This window comes from Haliotis rufescens, unplaced genomic scaffold (genome assembly GCF_023055435.1).
Source record: "Haliotis rufescens isolate VD_foot unplaced genomic scaffold, xgHalRufe1.0.p SCAF_13, whole genome shotgun sequence".
NCBI lineage: Eukaryota > Metazoa > Mollusca > Gastropoda > Lepetellida > Haliotidae > Haliotis > Haliotis rufescens.
This window is the reverse complement of record NW_025963813.1, coordinates 929,815-955,420: the sequence shown is the minus strand read 5'-3', so window position 1 is coordinate 955,420 and position 25,606 is coordinate 929,815. Positions and strand designations below refer to the sequence as shown.

At 41.5% G+C, this 25,606-nt stretch overlaps 1 protein-coding gene across 8 annotated transcripts in view; it reads right to left on the bottom strand.

Annotated features, from left to right (window-relative positions):
• Nucleotides 1–25,606, bottom strand: part of LOC124148648 (echinoderm microtubule-associated protein-like 2) — a 101,577-nt gene that overhangs the window by 49,779 nt on the left and 26,192 nt on the right. For 6 of the 8 annotated variants that reach the window (XM_046519869.2, XM_048394053.1, XM_046519870.2 and 3 more), the window contains exons 2-3: nucleotides 20,395–21,660; nucleotides 2,222–2,251 (exon numbers count right to left, since the gene is read on the bottom strand). In XM_046519869.2, coding sequence (XP_046375825.2) covers nucleotides 2,222–2,251; nucleotides 20,395–21,660 — 1,296 coding nt within the window. Of the gene's footprint in view, nucleotides 1–2,221; nucleotides 2,252–5,765; nucleotides 6,006–20,394; nucleotides 21,661–25,606 lie in introns of those variants that run through there. The other 2 variants (XM_048394056.1, XM_046519873.2) reach the window with 2 other exon arrangements.

Here is a 25,606-nt window from a genome sequence, read left to right as displayed (position 1 = left end):
GCTCAATAAAATACAGCTACCACCTGTACTTAACGTATGTTTCCTATTCACACTATTAACAATTTATATAAATAATACATGTCATGCATCTTACAGGTTACCGTTAACAAACATGCTACAATATAAGCTGTCGTGTCTTGAGAATATATCTGTAACCTTGACACAAACTTCGGAAGGTGTGATACAGTTTTACTTCTAAATACTAAATCATGCACGAAAACGAAGCAAGCTATACTACTCAAACGGGTAAGTACTACGGATTCTTCTATACTATTATAGTTAATCTGTCATACCTTGACAGATTAACTTTAGTAACATGGAGCAATCAGATGGTCCTTAACCTATTTGAGTTGTATATGTCTACGCTAGGTCGAAATCAAGCCAAGCTGGCATGCAGGATATCTATAAAGATGTCAATGGGTTAGGAATAGCATCATCACTTGTATGAACCACCTTGCTCGTCACATACTGAACAAAAAGGTTAGGGATCATGAATAATTTAGGCTGAAGACTGAGCGCACAACTTAAAAGATTGTATCCGCAATATATTCATGATGCTTAACTTGTTTTGAACTGTGCATTACGATGTGTTTATACATGTGTATATTTGGGTAAAAGTCTTAACACCATAACCATGCATGCATTTGTGTCATGTAGCATTCTGCGCATGCATACATGTGCATGGTTTGGATGCATGCAGTTTCCCTATGTCACATTATCATGCAGACGCATGCAGTCGGTACAACAGCTAGTTAATGATGCATGTGTTAAGGTAAGTCTGACCTCACCTCTCCTGGAGTAGTGACATCTTGACTCTGGGCACGTAAAACAATTGAAGGTTCATCAAATGGTATATTTTACACAATCTGAATCTATGACTGTCTGCCACGCCTGTAGATGTGTCGGCCATGTACCACATCGTTAAATCTAAAGCACTGCCAACGATGAGCATTATTATAAATTACTTCGATGCTTTAGTTCTTTGCTCTTCTCAGCACATAAGGACGTTCCTTACAGCTATGCGATTGCAAAGAAAATAGCCATAAAATTATGAAAGCCATTTGAAAGATTGTGGATTATCAAGATTTTTAGTTTCATTTTCTCGATTACGTCACAAATACACAATGGATGTAACACATGCCTCTATTTCACATGTATGTATGACACGAGCAAGGCAACCATGTTCACTTTCTATAAATTCACAATATAATAAAAGTGTAAAATGCAAACCGGAACAAAAACGAAATACAGTAAAATCTGTCTGAACCGGATTCTGACCAATCTTGAGTTCAGTCAATACCGGACCAAATTCACTGTCCTCAGTTTACTACTTTAATTCATCAGCAAGTTCAGTCTGTCTAATCCGGACCTTCATTCTGGATTCTGGTGTGAAATTGTTGGACATAGGGCGCTCCCTTTTCCGGATGAACTTTTCACACATCTCACTTGCACGTCCCAAGAGCTGTTCTCAACAACGCGTTTGCAATGAAGATTGATGTCAATATTGGACACGGATCAGAGCTATATAGCTTTGATTACAGTATAAACCAATTCTATCAGCAATTAAACTGATTTAAACGTGTAGCTATTTCATTGCGAGGTTATGTATCATTGAGAAATAAGTACATACCGAATTGGGATTTTTCATCAAATATTTGTAAATTCAAAAATTATTGATGTATCAAACCTTAATAAATGTGCTAAATTCGTTAAAGAAGCTCTGGCATGAAAATCCGCTCTTGATAGTATCATGCGTCATCTACCGCCATATATATAATTGTAACAAATTTGTTTACAAAACTAAATTAAACTTACTAACTCATCAATACAGAATGTTTTAATTCAGTATTGTTTCTTCAGTACTTTGAACATGTTCATACTAGAACATCACAGTATCCTATATTTCAGGTATATTCTTTCGTTTCAAGGAAAGACACGCATGAAGAAAGAGGAACATGAGCATTGCAAGCTGCATAGGACACATGGCACACTGCATAGGACACATGGCATAATGCATAGGACACATGGCATACTGCATAGGACACGTGGCATACTGGGACACATGGCATACTGCATAGGACACATGGCATACTGCATAGGACACATGGCATACTGCATAGGACACATGGCATACTGCATAGGACACATGGCATACTGCATAGGACACGTGGCATACTGGGACACATGCAACATCAACATGCAAGGTGTGGCCAGTACTTACATTTGATGGCTGTTCATAGAACTCCTCCTCCTGAAGATATATATGTCAATCAGATGCTATTGTGGTGGGATAATGAAGTAAAACCAACAAAAACTGTTTCCATTAGAAACCATCATCAGAAATATCTGCTACAAATAGAGTCAGTTGTCCGATTCCGACTTTATCATGGACATGTGTATATGAATCAACATCAACTACAACTATATTATACAAAATCAATAAACTGTTTGCAGTGTTCCCTTTAAATACGTTTTATATACCTCTTATACATTAATATTTAAACGTCAAAGGCCTAATACTTATAGACAACGGTAAGTAAAAGCATTGTTCAAGGCCCGAGTTAACACATTAGCTGTAACACTGTGCTGATACAAGTAATATATTTGCTGAGACAAAGTACATCATTCCTTTCAAGACGGGTCGACATTATTTTTCCCTTGAGGCTATCCTTCGTAGTCATTGATGAAACACACAGATCATCCTCTGAAACCAGTTGAGAGAAAAGGCCATTGCTTTCACTATGCCTGTCAGCGAAGTTCTGTGGTGGGCGACTCGTGTAAGGCTTGAAGTGGCTCTTATACAAAGTAGTCTTACAATGTGTTTATCCTTATCGAGAAGTTAATGTAATTATCAATGACAAGGCTTCTGTTTATGAACATATAACTCAGGTATGAATGAAGTCCTCAAATGGACATCGGAACGTAAAATTAAGATTTTATGATCAAGAGTATCTAGTAAGTATAAAGAGTCAGTTATTTAACAAATGCTCAAGTGAATGGCCTACCTTTCCGAGATAAAAAACAACAAACATATATGAATGAGGGCCTCAATTACTGCATGAAGGAAACAATGTGGCATCAGTATCAATTCTACCATGTAGTTCTTTGTGTTTCCAAGGGATAGTCTAATCAGTGTAGGCGCATGAAATATTGACAGTATATTGACTGTAAGCTCAAGGCACCCAATGGAAACGGCAAGGTAGCTGGGCAGTATGGCTAAGGTCACGATGTAACCGACACATTTCATTTCCCCAATAAACCGTGGCTGCTACCGGTAGAACGGGACATGCTTAGCCTTTCCGAGAACGGCATTCGTCATCACTGATTTTCAGTGAGCCATTCATAAACTTTTCACCAATTTTGCCTTTTACACCCAACGGCGGAGAATCGAGACTGTTTATCTCTGATATTTTATATTATTTTGAATTAAAGTATTTGTGCTCTCCATGTGTAAGAATACGGTCTTCGTGATATATCTATAGTCCAAGGTATTATCATCAAATAGCCAATTCCCTTCCACTGGTTAACCCACCTAAACTAGAAATGAAGGAGACCAGTGAGGCCACCTCATCTGTTTCATGTTTGGACCAGAGTGACACAACACGCTCCACAAGTCTGTATGACAAAAAGGATGTCTTCCACTTTCCAATAGTCTCTTTTCCCTTTATGTCGAGCACTAGTCCTGCAGTTCCAGTACAATCGAGCATGCTCTTTCTACCACGATTTTAAATAGCGTCTTCCTCCTCTTGCCCAAATGTTGTTTGATCAAGGTTACAGCCTCGGTAAAGCTTTCAAAGGGTTTTATGGCAGACATGTTGAGGACATTTCCAAATCTGACGCATTAGTGTCAAATATGATGTCCGTTGCAATTCCCTATTTTGACTTGTACCTCATGGTCCCGTGTGGTTTTTCAGGTGAACAATTGTCTTGCCTTTGCATGTGTTGGTGACTGGTGCCACCGGTGGGACAAGATTTGCTCACTTTTTCGCGAACACCTGGTATCACGGCTTTTTGCCAGCGCTTCATAAACACATGCTCGTGATATTGTCGGAGTCTATAATCGACTCTGCTTTCGGCAGAGATTTCTTATGAATGTGGGAAGGGTAGTGAGACGCAGGGTGGAGGCCGCCATCCGGGTATGTGGAGGGTTTACTCACTAATGAACCGTCAAACTACGGGTGTCATGTTGCGACTTCAGATGTTATATACTGGTATATCCAGACATTGTCACCTGAAATCGTCGTAGGAACTCTGCAGCTCGATATTTAAAATTATTGTTTTGGGATGAAAACATCACTTGCGGTTGCAAATAAAATCAAATTTCAGCTGGAAATGGCTTCTTATTGTCAGCGACCCGTGAAGATCCAGGGTAGAAAAGGTCTTCAGCAACCCATGCTTGTCTCCCCGTGAAGGTCCAGGGTAGAAAAGGTCTTCAGCAACCCATGCTTGCCGTAAAAGGCGACTCTGCTTGTCGTGCGAGGCGACTAACGGGATCGGGTGGTCAGGCTCGCTGACTTGGTTGATGCATGTCATCGAATCCCAACTGCGTAGATCGATGCTGATGATGTCCAGACTCGATTATTTACATACCGCCGTCATATAGCTGGAATATTGCTGAGTATGGCGTCAAACAACAAACAAACAAAATCTAATTGTCAGATGGTTGTTCCAGCAGATTATATTCGTTAATCTGAGTTTGTTTGTAATTTCATTCCAGCACATGTTTCCAAGGCCACTGACATAATGTGGAAGTGCTTGAGTTCTTCCAGTAGTATCATTGTATTTAGAACACGTCAATATGTTGTAGAATGACGTTATTAGACAAGTAGGTAAGATGGCACTTTTAAATATATGACGAACATTACATGTTCAAAGGAACATGCTGTAAATGTAGACCACATATCAGAGAGAATTTCTTTTCTCGGATCGTGAAATATAAAACTACGATGAGTCACGGAAAACCAAATGAAGTTGAGATGATATTTCGATGGATGACAAGCCATGTGCTACATGTCAGTACATAGTTTGTGAAGTCACATACGTGTTTGTCCGAACTTCCCCTTTAAACAAATGTTAATATTTGATGAAAACGATGGCGGAGGTTGATTAAGTGTGCCGTTAATTGCCTCAACTAAACAACAAGCTGTGCTAATCTAATGAAGCGGGGCTATTTTGAAAGTAAATAGGTTTCTCCGTCCGTGTTTTCACCTTCACAAAAACCAACAATTGTTCTGTTCATTTAGTATTGTGAACAATCTATGTCAGTGAATATTATCGGAAAATCACACAATAAGGTAAATACTGAAGGAACTTATCATGATCATATTTGTGCTTTAACCTGACATATCACAAAGTATAATTAACAGCTTTCTAAACATAAGAAACTACGTTATAATATCATGAACAGCTATCTTGTACCTAGATATATCAATGATAACTTCATCCGTAAAAAGAAAAGAAAAAAAATGTGTTATCTTTTGTCTGTATATACTACTTTCGTTCGGTAAGAATGTTTACCTGCATAAATACTAATAATTGTATATTCACAAAACGGTAAATAAGAGAGGGCATCGGTTTACTTGAAATTAAAAGTGAAAATGATGAAAATACATACGGTCAATATGAATAATAAGAGTGTTTTGAATTAAATTGACGTTAATATCCGATCATTTTTGTTAAACAACAATTATTTTCAATAACGTGAAAGTACATATAAAACAATAATAGTATTGTTCCTTGGACAAATAATCGATTGGGTTACTTACATTTGGCTCTATCTTAAACGTCTTGGCAGAATTCTGGGCCATGACTCTGTTCCGCCACCGCCTGGCAACAAGACGTGCACGTGCAAGGCGTGCAATTCGTGGTCTGAGATAAAACCCTGGCTCGGACATTGACGGGAATTAATGACGCCGAAAGTGCTTGCCGACCAACTTAAAATTCCATTCAATAATAATTAAAGCCAACGCGATACAGGGCGAGATGTTTGTGTTCCAAATGATATTTCCGGCGTTAGCAACGAAGGTACCTTTATTACGAATTCATGACAGTGCGTGACAACGGTTATCATGCGTAAAAGAAACTGTTCTTACTAATCGCAGTTACCTCCCTTTTCAAAAGAAATTATCGCAAACAGGTTATCTTTGAACGGGTGTTATTCGTGTTACCAAAAGTGATGAGCATGATTTGAGATTAACTAACAGTTATCTCCCTTCGGTGCTTTGCGGCCATGATAGGGTATCTAGTCGAAAATTAAAGTGGCATTATTCAGGATGCTTCTAAAAAGTACCAGCTTACGTCTAACAATGTCCCCCTTGAGTTTTACATGAATGTGTATCTCGATATATTTGCAACAAAATGCTGTATTGTGTTCAAGAACTATCGATTAATACTTATCATAACTGGGGCATGGAATCAATAATGGCAGAAACATGATCAATATTGATGTGAGAGTGGCTTCGACTGCTCTTTTGTGTCTTTCAGTCTCTGTTTGCGTTTGACTTAATTCTCTGGTCCCGCGAGGTCTTCTTTGAGAATATCCTGATCAGACGTTGTTTGATGTTGATGCAGTGTTGTATACACTTCCAACACAGATGGTTTGCTTAAACAGTTGTGCATCAATGTTAATCTATATCAATCTTTATTCTGTGACAAAAATTCATTTAGTGCAGAAATCCATGATAGATTTAACAATATTTGTGAAAGGAAGCATAAAATAAAGAAATTCTTATGTATCATATGTCATACATAATATTTATCAGTATGGCTTAATTGAAATTTATGTAAGTACAAAGTACATCCATACATCAATATATTTTTCTTTCATCGCGTATATTTCTTATTGTTATAGAAATGTTTTTTCTCGCTTTTGTTTTTAATTAATTACACCTACCTGCCAGTGTATTATATGTCATACATAATATGTATCTAGTATGGATTAATTGAAATATATTTAAGTACAAAGTACATACATACATCAATATATTTTTCTTTCATCGCGTATATTTCTTATTGTTATAGAAATGTTTTTTCTCGCTTTTATTTTTAATTAATTACACATACTTGCCAGTGATGTGACATTTCACATAAAATAAGGATTATATGGATTCTGTGGATATGTAATATACTACTCAAAAGAAGTCAAGCACCGCCAGACTTTTCCATATGTCTGACAGGTAGTTAATCTATCATGCCGTGACAGATTAACTATTGTAATATAAAAGAATCGGGTGGCTCTTAACTTCTTTTGAGTGGAACATGTACGTAACATAATAAATTCAACAGTTTCAAAATTTCGTATTTGATATTGCTAAAGGGGATGATTTCCCGAAACTAAAATCACTGGTGATGTTTTAAATAGTGTTTACCTTACATGTGCTCATTGTGTGAGTTTGTTTGTGAATGTGATTTTACGCTGCAATCAAATCATTTAAAATAATGTTTGTTTGTTGTTTAACGCCGCACATATTCCAGCTATATGTCGGCGGCCTGTAAATAATCGAGTTTGGACCAGACAATCCAGTGATTGATGTCATGAGCATCGATCCACGCAAAGCGATGACATGAATCAACCAAGTGATTAATAGGGCGTCGAACGGGTAACGCGAAAATCAGAATCCAGTACATGCGGATCCATGGAACAGTGTGTTAATCCACGCCTGGGGCGAACTGCTGACATTGATCACAGCATACCCCGGATTGTGTTTATACTGTGTTTATACTTGGCAGTAACGCAATCCGGCCATTATACTGTATGTGAGAAGAACCACGCGAAGGTCCTTTGTACACAATCATTCGCACATTCTCAAGCTTTAGTATTCTGATCATAATTTTTGTTCTATTGTGTCCCGATGTCATCAGTGGGCTAGCACGATACAATCGGCATTAGTCCGAACTAGTACAAGTACAAGTAGACACACACACACACACACACACACACACACACACACACACACACGCACGCACACGCACACACATACACACACAGACACACACACACACACACAAACACAGACACACACACACACACATACACACACACACAGACACACACACACACACACAGACACACACACACACACACACACACACACACACAAACACACACACAGACACACACACACACACACAAACACACACACATACACACACACAGACACACACAGACACACACACACACACACACACACACATACACACACACAGACACACACACACACACAGACACACACACACACACACACACACACAACTGTTTTTTTGGTCCCGACCATTTGCTGTATACATGTATGTGCTGTATTTCAGCTTATAACGAACTGCAGCAATATCGAACTAAATTTTATGGTCCCTTTGAGTTCGTCATAACCGTAGTTTACTGTATATATATACAGTATATTTATCATAGTATAATCCGATTATTCATGTGCAAAATATATATATTGTGAATGTGTATAGCCTTCCGCAATGACGAGGCCGTCATTTCAGCAGTTTTATTCAGAGGTTGTTCTCATTATTTGAAACTTCTGATTGACCATTCAGAATCGACTATTTTTCAAAGTCATGGTGGGATATTGATTGCGAAATATTTACCCACTGTAAATTAAAGGTTTTTAACATTTAACCAACACTATCTTTGTCATTATATCGACTGTCAGCTATGTTTGCATTATGAGGCTGATAATGAGAAACCTGGTAAAATAACACGTGCTATTGATGACCCTGTGTAACTGTTCAAATGTCAGTGTCAAGATGTGCGTGTCATTGCTCATAACAGATAATATTATTGTGGGTTCAGTTGTTGATAAATTTACATAACATGCCGTGCGGTGAGCCTGTGTTCTGCGACAAACCACGTATTGAAAACACTCGGGCCAGTACAGTTTGGTTGTCATAATAATTTTCATAATCGTTATTGTTGACATTTATCGCTGAATCGTGCTTCAATCTAGGTATTTCTTTCCATATGTTGGTGTCCATTACTTAATTTTACAATCAACACATCCCGATCTTAGTACCATATCCAAATTTGACGCAGTGACAAAACTGAATTGCACCTTATGTCCCTATGAACAATTGACTTGCCTTTGTATGTGTTTGTGACATGTGCCACCGGTGGGGTAATACATGCTCACCTCTTCGTGAACACCTGGTATCATCACTATTTGATAGTGATTCATAATCACATACTCATGACATAGTCGGAATCATACAATGGACTCGGCTGTCAGCAGAGATGTCTTATTAATATGGACAGGGTTTGGGGTTTCCAGAATTCAGTAACGCATACTTTCGACCAGTATTGCATATTTTTGTCACAGTAGGTTTCATAGTATAATCCGATTATTCATGTGCATTTTTTTTTATCGCCTTGTGAACTTTACAATGTTATATACGTATATGCGTGTAGGTTGTTGCATCTCTCTCGCCGTCCGACGAAGGGCGGCTGAAAGGTTCTAAGACTATCAGTAACGGACTGTGTTGGTTGCTTGTTCAGCGTAATCCCCCCCCCCCCCCCCCCCACCCCCCTTCAATTGGCTCAGAACTTTTCATTTTCAGCCACTCATCGTAAACCTCCACCCCGTCCAATTCTCTCTCTCTCTCTTTCTCTCTCTCTCTCTCGATGATTAACTGACTGACATTAGATATGCATCGCCTACTGCATCATCTTCAAACAGCATCATCAACGACTCTTTCTGTACGGAGATAATCGCATGGATGTTTTTTCCCTCGATGAAGACAGAATACCATTAGTTTCGCGCCACACAACGATGTATCAAACATTAAAGATTCAGTTGCATTACGTCACACAGAGTTGTTCCTTAGTACACCTGAACGCCATGGATTGCTGAACACATGATGTACTACTCGCAGATATTCCTTATTGTTACAGAAAGGGGTTTGTCACTTTTATGTCTTGTATACAATGAATGCAACGATGTATTCGATGCGGAACATAAGTCTTCCATATAATTAATCTCTTTGTGTTGTGGATGGCAGTGATGGCACGAATGGCAGCCTGTCTGGTATATAACAACGTTAACATGAGGGGCTTAACACAGTCACCGGTCCTAACCTGCATTATCAAGCATAACAATATGGATATGGTCAATATATCACACAAAGACAAAAGGTTATGTACACCGTGTAGGGCCCTCTCACAGTACACCCTTAACATCCGTAGCTTCATCGGACCACCGGGGCACGGGTGGCCCAGTCGTCTAAGGCGCCGCAATTCGCTGTGCAGAGTAGCGTCCCTTGGGCACGCCAGAAACCTATGATTGTGGGTTCGAATCCCGGTTCGCCCCGATTATGTTTCTAGGTTTGTCAGCACCATCCCCGTGCTCATGGGTTTCACTGAAGTGGTAAACGTCTGAGACCTGCATCACTTCGGGCTTTCCTCCCACATTAGGCTGACACGCCGCGATATAACTGGAATACTGTTAAAAGCAGCGTAAAACCCAACTCACTCACTCACTCATGGGACCACCTGTAGTGCCCCATTGCGCCAAGACCCTGTCGTTCCTGCACCAGCTTTCCTCCACCAGATTAACGCTGTCATGACATTCACACTGCCTGCCGTGAGTCCGAGTTTCAACCCACTGGAGCAGTCATGAGACATCCGTGGCCGGCATTCAGAAAATGGATCCTCCGGTACCCACCATCTACCCAAGGCAAGGGCGTTAACTGACTAGTAAAGTCCAGTTTCCACACTTGCCGAACTAGGCTGAAATTCCGGAGTTACATTTTGGCTGGACTAACGAGTCTATGCATAGTTCAATCACATTCGCGTAACGAACTGGATATCCGGTTCGAAAGCAACATGGATTTCAACCTGCATGTTTCAGTCAACTGCAGGATTTGCAAAGCATGTGTACCACTAACTGGGCATCGAAAGATATTTTGTAAATCTTTTCATGTTTTTAATCAAGGTGCTCAAGTAATTGATGTTCTCCTCGGAGTAAGGTCCTTTTCATTACAATATAGATCTTGATTATCGATAAAATCGTCTTGACCGGGCGCCGCCATTTTGTTTGAAGCAATTGCAAGTGATATGAGCGGTGGAATCTGGTTGGTCAATAGGAGGGACAAAGAAGGGACATAACTCGTAATAGCCACTGTTGGCGATACGATCGAGTATTGAAAAACCAGCCCAGTTCGGCAAGGGTTGAAACTGGACTTTTATAACCAGTCATCGCCCTTGCCTCGGGAGGATGGTACATACTCGGGTATATTTGGCTGCAGCTTTTCATTGGGACAACAATTGCCCCGTCAGCTCACCAGGCGCCTTACATGGGACGGCCACCAGGGCAGTGATGGTTATACACGTTATTTACAGGTTGGTATCTTCAGACTCAAAATGACATTGTTCTTCATCATTGATAACCGTGCATTGTTTTCTGGACTCGTTAGTTTCATCCAGGTCGTGCTGATTGTTTTTGGCCAAATACAGTACCACCCTTTGTGCGATTAAAATCTCAACTTTACTGTCGTCTATTTTTTTCTTTTACCCGTTGACGTTAATTTCATGCAGATAACATCCATTCATCCGATTTCATGACGTCACTGTTTGAATGTCAGCACTGGCTTTGTGTATATATCCGGCAACGTTTAAAAATCATTCGGGAATGAATGTGAATAGATTTTGTTAATCTTTGACGAGTTCCTTTTTGATATTATAACGTACATGTACACATAATGTGCAACATTCCTAGCTGCTTGTTTAGCTTCAGGAAACTTTTTTTAAGGTTGTTTAAGATGTATTGCATTGTTTCATTCGCACGTTCGTTCGTTCTCTAACAGGCAGCTTGGGTTGTATACTCCCCAGGGAGCTGAGAATGATTGTTGACCGGGATAATAAATGTCTTAGAGCATGTTTATGCATAGAGAACAGCGCCATTTAAACGGACTATTATTATTATTATTATTATTATCATCATCATCATCATCATCATTATTATTATTGTTGTTGTTTTTATTGTTATTATTATTATTATTGACTACCGGTTGGAACAACACCCACACACTTATGTATGGTTGACGAACAGATAAATGTCTAGCCTCGGGGCACTGGTACCTCCCGTGGACGACGGTTAGCTTATTAACAATTAAGTACCCCCCTGTCGAGGTGAGACTAGTTTGATGTACGACTCCCCGGGATCTAACGTGTCTCCACGGATCACGACGTGTGACGGTAGATCCAACCAACACAACAACGGACAGCCGCGGGTCGATATACCCGCGTCACTGTATATTGCATCATTGACGGACGCATATGGAGTTTGACCAAGTCATTGATTGACGGTATTTGATTGGTCGTCAGTCATTGATTGACATGTACAGGTATTGATTGTTGCTAGGTTAAAACAACACGGTGATCAGTGTATTGATGACAGGCGGGGTGGGGATTTGTTTTGTATTTGATATCGAACTCCTTTTCGAAGATCAGGACTTTACAATAAACGACAAAGGCGGAACTCTTACACCGAACATTATCGATATTTCCATTGTTTCGCTTTGAGGAATGGAGCACGTCCAAGTCTTTGACAAACGCTTAAGTGCCATCATTTAAACTTTTCATATCCAGAAATAAATGTATTTGAAGGCTTCTCAATTCGATGTATGTAACATCTCAAGTTAACGACATGACGCCAATAGCGTTGGAGAGTCTAACGAAGTGTTGAAACATGACTCTGAGATGTTCATGAACAGAACGTGTCAGCCCGTGCTTGTGAACGTGGTATCACGTGAGTCACGTTTTATTTTCAGCAACTGACGGGCTATGACATAACTGATTACAAACGATTCATCTATTAGGACTTCATTTTTAAACTGTATACCTCTAAAATGCCACTTAATAAAATGTTTCTCTGGACCACATCATGATTTGTAAAGTGAGGCCGTGTCGTACTCTGTGGCTAGAGTAAGTGAGTATGGTTTTACGCCGCTTTTAACAATATACCAGCATTATCACGGCGGAGGGCTCCAGAAATGAGCTTCACACATTGTACCCATATGGGGAATCGAACCCGGCGTGACGAGCGAACGCTTTAATCACTAGGCTACCCCATCGACCCTCTGTGGCTAGAAACATGGATAGAAAGAAACATGGCCAAGGTTGGCATGACAAAAACAACTCACACCGGTGGAGCAGGACACGCTCACCTGTTCACGAACACCTGGTATCATCGCTATTTGATAGTGATTGATGAATACATTCTCATTATATAGTAGGAATCGTACAATCGAAAGGGTTTTGTCGCCCTTTTTTATATAAATAAATAGGATACATCTTAAACTTAAAACTGGTTTAAACCTGATGACAATAAGATTAGTTGTTTTTTACTACAACGAACAAAAAGTGATTGATCATGAATATTTGGGGGAATTTTTATGACATAACATATTCACGATCCCTGGCAGCAACCATAATCAAGCGAGGACACAACACTCAACTTTGTGTGGATTGCACCGTGAGTAGAATTGAAGTTGATATTCTGATTGTTCATATTTACACAAATATGTTTAGCGAATGTGTACAGGACATCGTACATTGACTGGTAAATGAACGCATTCCGTTTGATCTGCCTCGGCCATAGATTATTAGATTCAGTTGGTTTTGCTGACTCAGCACGTTTTCGGTGTGGTACAATGACCTTAAAAGTCTACGGCTGGCGCATGCATTGTGTGTTGCTTGCAAAGTTGCGGTTACTACAATTTACAAAGGTTGTGTGGCAATAAATTTCGTGCAGAAAACACGATTGAAATCTACAAAGGGAATTGTTGTTTGACGCCGCACTCAACAATATTCACCTTTCCAAATTCAATTTTAGCGCGGTTAAATCTTCAGGTAATCTAGCTTTACATTGAAAACACAGTATGTGTGTCTTCTAAACAAACAAACAAACAACCCACCATCCACGGTAACAACACGCATTCTGCTTATGACTGACACGACATTTTACAGACGCTTCATGGAAATCCGAATGGTGGTAATTTTTTGTTGCTTCTTTTAATGACCCTGCCATAACAATACGGGAGCTGAAACCCACATTTGCTCTTTAAATCAATCCCGCGGCATCAAAGAAAATATAAAACGTCACCGCCAGAGAATAACCTGTCTCGATTTTCCGCCGAAACAGGCTCAAGTGGGCGTGAAAGGCAAAATAGCGGTGACAATTATATGAATGGATCACAGAAAATCAGTGACGACACCAAGTGAGAAGAATACACCATACAATTGCCACAATATAATGTCAAAGCCGTTATGGGAAAATGTACAAGGCAAATATAAAGCCATCAATCATCACCACAAGTAGCGTTCACTGAACAGAAAGACGACCTCAGCATTTCTGTTGTTGTTTTAAGTGTTTAAGAGGTCGCCTTCTGCCTCAGTGATTTCGGCTGACCTGTCCCTCTTTGAGACACTCTCACGATTGAGTAGGGTACACATATCTTGTGTAAGTTTTAGAATTGATAAGAATTATGCTTTTGTATTGATGAGAATTCTATTTTCGTATTGATATGATTTATTTTTTACTTTTTGAAACTGATAGTATATCTTTTGCTGGTCTGTTTATGTAGAGATTTGACCATCCTTCAGAAACAGAATAAGTTTGGCCTTCACTATTTGATCTCTTGGCTTTAGAAGATTCTTGTTTTAACTGAGCCCGGGCTGGGACATGGTCTTGTCATTCTTCACACAAGTGAGCAATGGATTCAGGCTGATTGCAAGACGGGCATGGCACTTGTGACAGTGTCTGAGGTGTGAGATGGCTACTTCAACTTTCTATTCGTTTCAACAAGAGTATGATTTTTGTGGATTTTGGGTTGAATTTTGTTGTGCCTTGTCGATCTTCCTTGAATTTCCATTTTGGGCTATGGAGACTGATTTTTTTATCTCTAGTTTGCTGAACAATGAATTGAATAGGCTGTATCTCCATTTTGTCTTCCTGCCCAGCGTTTCACACTCCAGATAACTTACATACACATTGAGAGCCAATTAACTGACGACAAAAGTCGGGAATCTTAATCACTATCACCACAAAGCAGGACAGTCAACAGACGCGACTCTGAACGAACCGATTGGAGCGATTAATCAAATTAGATAAACGCTGTCAAACACGACCGGCACCCTGGACAGCATCGCGCGCTATTAACTGTTTGGTCGGACCGCATATAAACATATATACAAACACGAGTACACTACACGACTTGTCAATGCGGATCATGTGTCACTTGAATGAGCTTTACATTCAAATGGATAATGTTCTATTCGTCTAAACCCCCTTTACAATTTATATATTCACAATTCTTCGTGGTTATTCGTGAGAGAATACACAAGTACACTTTCTATCTGATATATATAAAAGATCGCAAACAGTTAAAATGCATATCTTGGGGTGTTTCATTTACTGTCTAATTTGACAAAAAACTAGCATTAGAGCTACATATATATATACAATGTATTTTAAAGTCGATGAGAGAAATTCCGTTCGATACCCACATACTTTTATGCCACTTTCGAATTTGTCAAGTAGATTCTATCAGTACATACACACATAAAGAGTAAGTGAGTATGTTTTCACGCCGCTTTTAAAACTTCCAGCAATATCACTGCGGGGGACACCTGAAATGGGCTTCACGCAAAGTACCCATGTTGGGAATCGAACCCGGGTCTTCGGCGTGACGGGCGAACGTTTTAACCACAAGGCTACCCGACATATGTCAACATCCAAAACGACAGGGAAACAGCAAATGGAAGCATCCAAATTTCATTCCATATTGCATATAAGCATCTCAATATTTTAAAACCTAAAAGCAATGTTCTCCAACTAAGGTGTATACACATAATAAAGATAATTAAGACAGGATCTCAGGCAGATTACAAGCCCAAAGAAACAAGATGCATGTAGTTTGCGAATATCAGAGAAGAGTCCTATGAATCTCACATGAACTGTTTGACTAAAATCTACAGCTGACTAATTTGTTTGTTTGTTGTTTAACGCCGCTCTCAGCAATATTCCAGCGGTTTGAAAATAATCCAGACAATCCAGTGACTGTCATTATGAGCATCGATCTACGCAATTTGGATACAATGACATATATCAACCAAGTCAGCAAGCCTGACCACCCGCCTCTATCGACAAGCATGGATTGCTGAAGATCAGTTCTATCTCTGGTCTTCACGGGTATCTGGACAAATGAATTAATGTACATGGTATTTAGGATATATGAGTGTACATACTGAATGAACACGGCTTGACTATATGTCTGCCCTTCTTCTATCCTATATTCATATACACGTGTATGCAACATGCAATACCTACCGATACTTGGCCTGTGATGGTCTCGTCTTCTCACAATTCCAACGTATAACATTGAATGACCCAAAGTTTCCATTTGGCTTTGTGAATTGTTTATTGATTATGCCGTCTTTGTTCTGTATCGATGCCTTTTTGCTTCAGTGATTGCAATGATCATTGCATGACTAATTTATATCTTAGAAACAGTTACCATAAAACACGTGTTCAAAGCAACAGTTGAATCAACGTGTTCTTCTGGAACGCTGGTGAGTGAGTGACTTGAATAATGTTGCGCACAACGTGTGAAAAATAAGACGCGGGACCAGATTCAAATTAACAGCTCAGTTAACTAAACTAATAGAGTCACAAGGGACACAATAGTTGTAAGGTGAAATGGGATTATTGCACTTATATTGCGACGTGGGGGGGGGGGGGGGGGTGTGTCTGGTATTTCATATGGCACCATTGAACAAAACAACCTTAGCTATGGTTAACCTCACCCAATTGGGTTAGTATTAATTATATCTGAAGTTAAGCACGTGTTAAGCCACTGTATCTCGATCTCAAATAAAATATAGGTAATTCTGAGGTTTCGCGCAAATAATTGTTTTCCATGCGACCTGTAAGCAATTGGCAAGTTTTGTCAACACACACGCCTCTGAAATTTTGCGCAGATGAAACATTAGCATACCCAAGTATTTCATAATTGATAGTGAACACGTTTTGATGCTCCTTTGGGGATTTTGTGGACTAAACAACTAAACTGACTCCGAGCCGACCTGTCCTTGTTTTGGAGCGCCAGGCAGGGTAACAACAAGTACCATCTTTTAACGTCTTTTGGTATGACGCGGCCGAGGATGGAGTCCCGAACATTCAGCTCTCCGGTTTGGCTCGACCACAAGACCACGGAGGCAATGACCGCCTCCGTGGGGTAGTGGATAAAACGCCAGGTGAGGTGAGGTGAAAAGGGGTTTAACGTCGCATTCAAGACTATTGCGACGTGCATGCACGTGTATGTGTGTGTGTGAGCGTGTGTGTGTTTGAGCGTGTGTGTGTGTGTGTGTGTGTGTGTGTGTGTGTGTGTGTGAGAGAGAGAGAGAGAGCGTGTGTGTGTGTGTGTGTGTATGTGTGTGTGCTTGTACTAGTCTGGACTAATGCCGATTTGATAGTGCTAGCGCACTGAGATACCATGCCGCAGTTTAACATGAATACCCCACTCAGCCACAGTACACTGACTCCTTAATGCCGAGACCCGTGAATATCCGGGGTAGAATAGGTCTTCAGCAACCCATGCTTGCCGTATAAGGCGACTATGCTTGTCGATGGAGGCGACTAATGGGATCGGGTGGTCAGGCTCGCTGTCTTGGTTGATGCATGTCATCGATCCCAATTGTGTGGATTGATGCTCATGATGTCAATCACTGGATTGTCTGGTCCCGACTCGATTATTTACAGACCGCCGTCATATAGCTGTAATATTGCTTAGTGGGGCGTTAAACACAAACTAACTTACCAACCTTAACGCCGAGCGCCGGACAGGGTAACGACAAGTACTATCTGTACAACATCCGGACCAGTACAAGCAGCCACACACATGCACGTCGTTATACAAGGGCAACCATGTTGAACGCGACGTTAAACAATTTCACCTGACCTCCAGTGACAAGTACACATACGGTTACCATGATTGTAAATCTTGTTTATTCTCATTATAATGTCACGACAGATGCGCTCTGGGTTACACAATGCAATAACCCAACATAAACCACCCTGCTCCATCTTCAACCATCAGGTCACTCTCTGGCGCCCTGTGAGTAGAAAACCCACCCTGGTTAAACACCTGTTTATATTGCCGGTCTGGTTAAACACCTGTTTATATTGCCGGGCAACCTTATCTGGAACGGCCTTTAGAAATGTTACAGAGCGTCTCATAATGGATTGGGGTGGCGGGGGTGGGGGGTGGGGGGGATGATTATCATGTAAATGAAAATGCGTTGGAGAGTTAGTGGAGGGATGTCACGTTGACACGAGACTTGATGAAACCACGCGTGGCTACTGCAAAGCAAATGGAAGTCATTAGAACAATGACTTGGTATCAATTTAACACTACTTGACCAAAGTGATGTTGAACATATTTTATTTACGATGGTGTGCCCTTTTCATCTTGTTTGAAGTACTGATATAAAACATCACGAACACAAGAACGTATGACAGATCATTCTGTCCAAAGCAACCAGTATCTTGATAACTCTGTTGAGGTTACAAGACTGAGTTGACAGTTGTTTCTTCACAAGGGTGAACCTGTCGTATAAACATTAACACCTGGTGTCATCACTGATTTTGAGTGATCCATTCATAATTGTCACCGTACACGAACATCTAGTCCAGACACTCTCATCGATTTCAGAAACTGCAATTATCTAGACTTGCCCATGATTATAGACTTGCATGGGCTGTATTGGTTATATTTGTTTCAGGGTATTTATGACAGACTATTGTCGCCGCTGTTTTGCCCTTTACGCTCAATGGAATCTGTTTGGGCGGATAATCGAGACTGGTTATTCTCTGGTGTTGACGTTGTAATGGTTCAACGTATGTATTGTGCGCGTGAGTCAAGAATTAAGAGTAAGTAAGTGGGTTAATTGGGTTTGAACAGTGTTCCGGTGATATCACGGGGTGTCAGCTTAATGTGGAGGAATGCGCGAAATGATGCAAGTCTCAGACGTTTACCACTTTGGCGAAACCCACAAACCATGGTATGGTGCTGACAATCGGAAATACGAACCCACAATCATCTCTAGGGTTCTGGCACACACAAGGGACACAACTCCGCACAGCGAATCGCAGCGCCTTAGACGACTGGGTCTCCCGTGCCCCCTGCAGCGCCTTAGACGACTGGGTCTCCCGTGCCCCCTGCAGCGCCTTAGACGACTGGGTCTCCCGTGCCCCCTGCAGCGCCTTAGACGACTGGGTCTCCCGTGCCACAAGAATTAAGAATCAACATGGGTACAGTGAAGCTTACAACGAACAGCTGAGGTTGGTTCGTTATATTCGTTGTTTGTCACTAACACGAGTATTGTACTTACCTGTATTTTGAAACTCGAACGAATCTATACGGGTCGACCTGATGACTCTTTGTGCATCAGAACAATGAAACATACAATGATTGTTAATCTGGTCATCATTTGAATCACAGTTGTCTCGTGAGATCCCGTCACGCTGTCCCAATATTCACCACTTATGGTGATTGTAACTAACTGGGGCTCGCGAGGTGTAAGTGAGTGAGTGAGTGAGTGAGTGGGCTTTTTACGTCATGGCGGGACACAACAGAAATGGGCTTCACACATTGTTCCAATGTGGGGCATCGAACCCAGGCTATCCCATCGCCCCAATCCTTGTCTTGTAGTGACACATATTTCGATTCACTGCTGTTGATGATTGAGACACGTTGCATTTTGATAGGTAAACGAATATATTCCTGTGGAAAAAATATAAATGGTCGCCAAAGGAGTGACCAGGAACAGTTCACGTTGTGGTCACATTCAACCTCCTAAGAACCATTTCCTGTTGAATGTAATTTACATTCAACGTCATTCAATACAGGTAGGACATGCTGGCAGGACATTTGTGGTGTACATTTGGACGTCGTATGCCCACAAGTCCTGTGGCACCAAGCAATCTGGCCCGACTCTTCATCTCTGCAAGGATGGTGGCTCCAGATCCCCCGGGCTACCATCAGAACCCACATCCAGAGCAGATGACGTCAAGCACTTGACCGGGTTCACGGGGTCACTGTCCATGGCACAAGTCATGACCAATGTACTGCCATTCATTTCTTGCGATCCGTTATATTCCCCCATAAGTATAAATGTTTTATTGTGATCTCTTGGAGATGTGCTCATATGGGTAAATTGGGGTAATCGGCGCGATGAGCGAACGCTTTAACCACTAAATTGCCCCATCGCCCATTTATCTTGGTAATCAGGGTCAAGGTCAGAGTGAAGGTATGGTACGTACTCTCAACTCAACACACCCTCACTTCCGAAAGATACGGTTTTCAATGATGTAACATCGTATAGTTAAAATCACTTACCCTTTTCTTGATCGGTCGTTTAACAGCGTTGACCTTACGCTTTGGGGCGTTGTTTAGACGAGAAAGTACGTGTTTTGGCAGCGTTCGCTTGACCTTTAGAGATCTCGGCGTGACATCAGTGTCAACTTCCGGTGACGTTAACGTCTTTTCTCGGTGTTTGGCTTTAAGCGTGACCTCAGTGTCTGTCGCATGACCTCCACGTTTAAAAGGAGAGTTCCGTCGTCGCGGTTTAGTCCTTGACGGAAATTTGATCTCGTCATCACTTGAGTAGTCATTAATTCCAGACGTGCGTCTGTCGTTCAGCAAAGACTCTGCTTTATTCAGAATGGAAGCTCTGGTAGCACGTTTTTCATCTTGAAAACGCCTTGGATCTACTTTTCTGCCTTTCGGCTGGTCGAAATTGTAATAATCTTGTAACTTTCTACCGTAAACACTTGTTGGAAGACTCTTGTGGGATCTACCTGTATCGAGGTGAATAGTTCTCTCCGAAAAAGAACCTCCAGGATCTTCCTGTAGAATGCCGCTGAATGATTTCAACACAATTCCCGTTTCATTGGATAACAGAATTTGGTCCCTATCAATCACACTTTGACCTTGATCCTCAATGCTTTCACCGTTAACCCAGTTTTGGTGTTGTGTACCTTCGGTGCCATACCCATCGTCTCTGATGGTCGAAACGGGGTTCTGTACTTTCACATCCCAGCTTACCTTGCGCTGTCGTCCATCATATTCGCGAATATGTAACGTCTGTGATTCAGTGTTAGGAACAGTCAAATACGGGGTAGACTCGGTACCATATCCATCGTCCTTGACCGGACTGACCTGACCTACACTGTTGACCTGACCTAAATTATACGCCTGACCATGCTGATTGCCTGGACCAAGACGGTTGACCTGAGCATATTGCTTGTCTGAATCACGGTTGCCCTGAGAGACCTGTACGCCAGGGCCAGCCTGACTGACCTGACTGACCTGACCTGTCTGACTGATGACCCGAACGTCTCTGCTGATTTTTCTACCGGGGGTCTCATATTCCCTTATATGGAAGGTCTGGGGTTCATCTGACTTCTCCTCCATCTCCACCTCGCCCTCAGATGCCTCCCGATCGGCGTCCCCGCCCCCGTCGTAGATCAGGCGCCCATTGACGTCAACAACCGCCATGCCTGGTGGACGCCAGTACTGCTCCTCTAGCAGGTAATCATCGGGGTTGAGAAGTTGACGCTTGAACACAACGTTGATATCCTTCTTAGGGACATCCGGGCCATTCTGGGGACAGATGAAACAATATATTAATTTTTGTGGGCTGGCAATTTTTATGCTAGTTTTCCAAGAACATGTTAATCATGTTTATATGAGAGTATAGACTGAGAGAAAACGTTTTCTATGACGTCATTATCCTTCATCAAGTAAATTAGGTTTGTTTGTTTGTTATTTGACGCCGCACTCAGCAATATTCCAGCTACATGGCGGCGGTCTGTAAATAATCGAGTCTGGACCAGATAATCTCATGATTGACATCATGCGCATCGATCCACGCAATTGGGATATTGTTGAAATATTGTTAAAAGTGGTGTAAAACCATACTCGCTCTCTCACTCATGGCAGAGGGGCACACGAGGTCGATATCACAAGGGCCCGCAATTCGCTATGAAGATTTCCATTCATCAAATGTGAATGCCTGATTGTACAACATATCGAATAAAAATTATCCAGTTTTAATAGTGTTCTTTTTAAGAATGATATTTTCTCCCATTGTCAATTCTACACGCAGCATTCCAACTCGTATGGAGCAAAGTCCATTGCTCACGTCCTGAGGGACGAGTCCACTAAACATGTTGGAGGTTATTTAAAATATCCTACAGTCGCCACAGCGCGTATGCGTGCAATTGTCGCACCCTACTATTGCTTCTATAAACGCTGGTGAAAATACGTTCTAGAAGGTTCTAGAGCTGTTGGCATCTTGAAAGATCCCTGCATATATAACTGCACCACGTGTAAAGGAAGAGATTTTACATAGCTTGACCAATTGTGTCTCTACGGAGACTAAGTTATATAACACTTCGTCGTGCTAAACGTAGTTATCATGTCAAAGGCAAGTGAAGCAACTTTAATCAAACATATCCTGCATTTTACTGGCTATCAAGAAATAGCAGGAAGCAACCATATTCTCCCACCGTTGCACATTTAGTGTTCTCACACTTGCACCAGTGTCAGCGAGTAAGTGAGTGAGTGAGTTGGGGTTTGCCCCGCTTTGAACAGTATTCCAGTATTCCAGCTTGAAGTGGGAGGTAAGTCCGGAGAGATTCATGTCTCAGACGTTCACCACTTTAGTAAAGCCCAAGAGAACGGGTCACAGAAACATAAGCGGGAAAACCTAGATTCGAACGCACAATCATAGGTTTCTGGCGTCCGCACTGCGAATTACGGCGCCTTGGACGTCTGGACCAACCGTGCCCCCAGTAATTATAGCAGTTCTGTTTTGTGGGAAAAGTTTAAAAGTACACAGGGAACAAGGTCTCTGTGAAATTAATATTTTGGTTCCTGCAATATCAAGAATAGCCAATTTGGTTTCTGATCACATTGTTTAAAAATATCAAATATCCTTATAACATAGCAACGCCAGGCACATAAAGTTGCCACGACTCTTCACAATCCAGAATATTAAAGATATCAAGTTATTAAATAACCTTCCCGTACGGTAGCTATGCTACATGAGGGACACACTGATCATGAGTCACTGGCGAGTCTGCCTGCATTAATTGTACACAGAAAACGTCTATGGGAAACCACTTGAACACTCGGTATGGCTTCTTGCTCATATTACTGTGGTGTTAAGGAAAGCATGATATTATCCATTAATCTCGAGTGTCTATACACATAATGCTTGTCATACGACGGCCTACCCTGACACTCTTTATGTCGACGCATTTTCGTGGACTGTGAACGGGAAAGGTCGTGATCGATTTAGAATTAACAATCGTTATACACTGGGCAAGGAACTTTATGTCGTATGTTCTTATTTCACGCATGGCGCGATAAGGTAAACACGTTTCAAACTACATGTATATGTTTTCGTTTGTGTAAATTTGGCTGCACATAAATCCAATGATAGTCGGTCCGTTTTTTTCACTTTGGCAAACCTAACTGCGGAGTTGGAGCTCAACATTGTTTAATCAGTTTCACTGGAGCGTTTATTTTGATCGTGTGATTGAGAATATATCGATTTCATTTATCATTTGTGTGATATAAAGTAGTTAGGATCAAACAACTATTCACGATATATGGGGAAACAAACCCGCCTGTGGCATCCTGCATTTATGTCATGTTTTTAGTGCTTGCCCACTGAGATACCACATCGCAGTTTAACATGGACAAGTACAGTAAACTACGGTTATAACGAAATCAAAGGGACCAAAGACTTTAGTTCGTCATAACCGAAGTTCGTTATAAGCATATGTACAGCAAATGGCCGGGGCCAGAAAACAGTTCGTTATATCCGCCAGGGCCCAGAAAAACAGTTCGTTATAAGCGTGTTCGTTATAAACGTAGTTTACTGTATACTGACTCAGGGCCTACCGGTCCTTGTGATATCCTCTTAATGCGGAGCGCCAGGCAGGGTCACAAGAACTACCATATTTGAAAGTCCTATGGTATGAGACGGCCAGGGATCGAACCCCATACGTCCTGTTCTCCGGTCAACCACTCTATCCACTGCACTGAGGCGGCCAGGGGATCTCTTGAAGCAGTTCCTGATCCCCCGATTTTCCCCTCTACACGACGGATATATTTCCTGTGCAACGTCAATTACTACTCACTAGCTAATCGGCTGAGACTGAAAGTGCTTCAGCTGAGATAATTAAAAGCGACACCGTAATGGTCTAGTGGTTTAGCGACCCCCGGAGAACGGAAGGTCGCGGTTCGATCCCCGGCCGCGTCAAAGCAAAATGTGTTAAAAGATGGTACTTGTTCATACCGTGCCTGGTGCGCGGCATTAATAAATGGTCGGCTCGGCTAAAACGAGGACTGGTCAGCTCGCTGTCAGCATACTTTATCTGAGTTGAGTGTATTCATGTTAAACATCGGCATGGTATCTCAGTGGGCTAGCATCATCAAATAGGCAATAGTCAGGGCTAGTACAAGCAGCCACACGCATATGCACATCACGATATAATTGCAATAATCTTTAACGACGTTTTGCCCCATTTCACCTCACCTCACCTCACCTCACCCCCTAAAAAGCCGCAGTTGTTCTTGGCAACCGCCCAAACAGTCCGCATACCATGAATATGCATGAATTCGGGTACTTGAAGAGGTATTTGTAATAATGGACAACCTGTTAAATTCTGCTCGGGTAATACATTACGGAACAAGATTGCTTGCATATTGCATGGAGAAAAATGGAAAAAAAGACAGCGGATAACGCCAATGATATGCATAACAATATCCTGTTACAACCCCTCCCGTCAAGATGATTGATGGCATACTGTATTGCGAAATGGTTTTGTAATACGCTGTTGATGCAGTTGTCGGGTGAACAACACGGAAGGCGCCGTTAATGAGTCTTTGCACCGGATCCTGTTTTGAACTCGAGTGGAAGTTTTCAAAAATGAATTATTATATGACTCTCTAGTAATATATATCTGGTCTCCGTTATATTCTTTGTTGTTTTTCGCAACATTCGGCCATCACCCAGCTGTATGATGTAGAGTTGTATATTGTCGAGTCTGCACCAGACGAACGAGAGACTGATGTGGGAAGCAAAGTCCCATGCCATAGGCGGATCGGGGGTGTGTGGGGGTGGGGGGTGGGGGTGGGGGGGGCGGGGGGGGGGGGGGGGGGGGGGAAGGGGTTGCATGCCATGGGGGTACGATGACGCGCATTAAACCAAGTCACCCTTCCTACAAACCTGATCCATGTACCCGCCACTTGCGACCATGACCTCTGTTTGGGTAGTAAAACATGTTTTACTGTTTAATGTTAAATTACCTTTTCTGCATATACGTGTATATCAAAGTACAAGTTCTTGAACGAAAGGACTGGTTCTAAGTGAAATACATTCTTCTGTATTTGAGGTCATCCGATTCCATAGTATCGAAGAACCCGGAGTACCCATATTCTATATCCAGATATGACAATATGAATAATCATATTGAATACCGAACAGGGGAAGATGGTGCATAGTTCGCAGAAACCTAACGCCACAAAACACAAG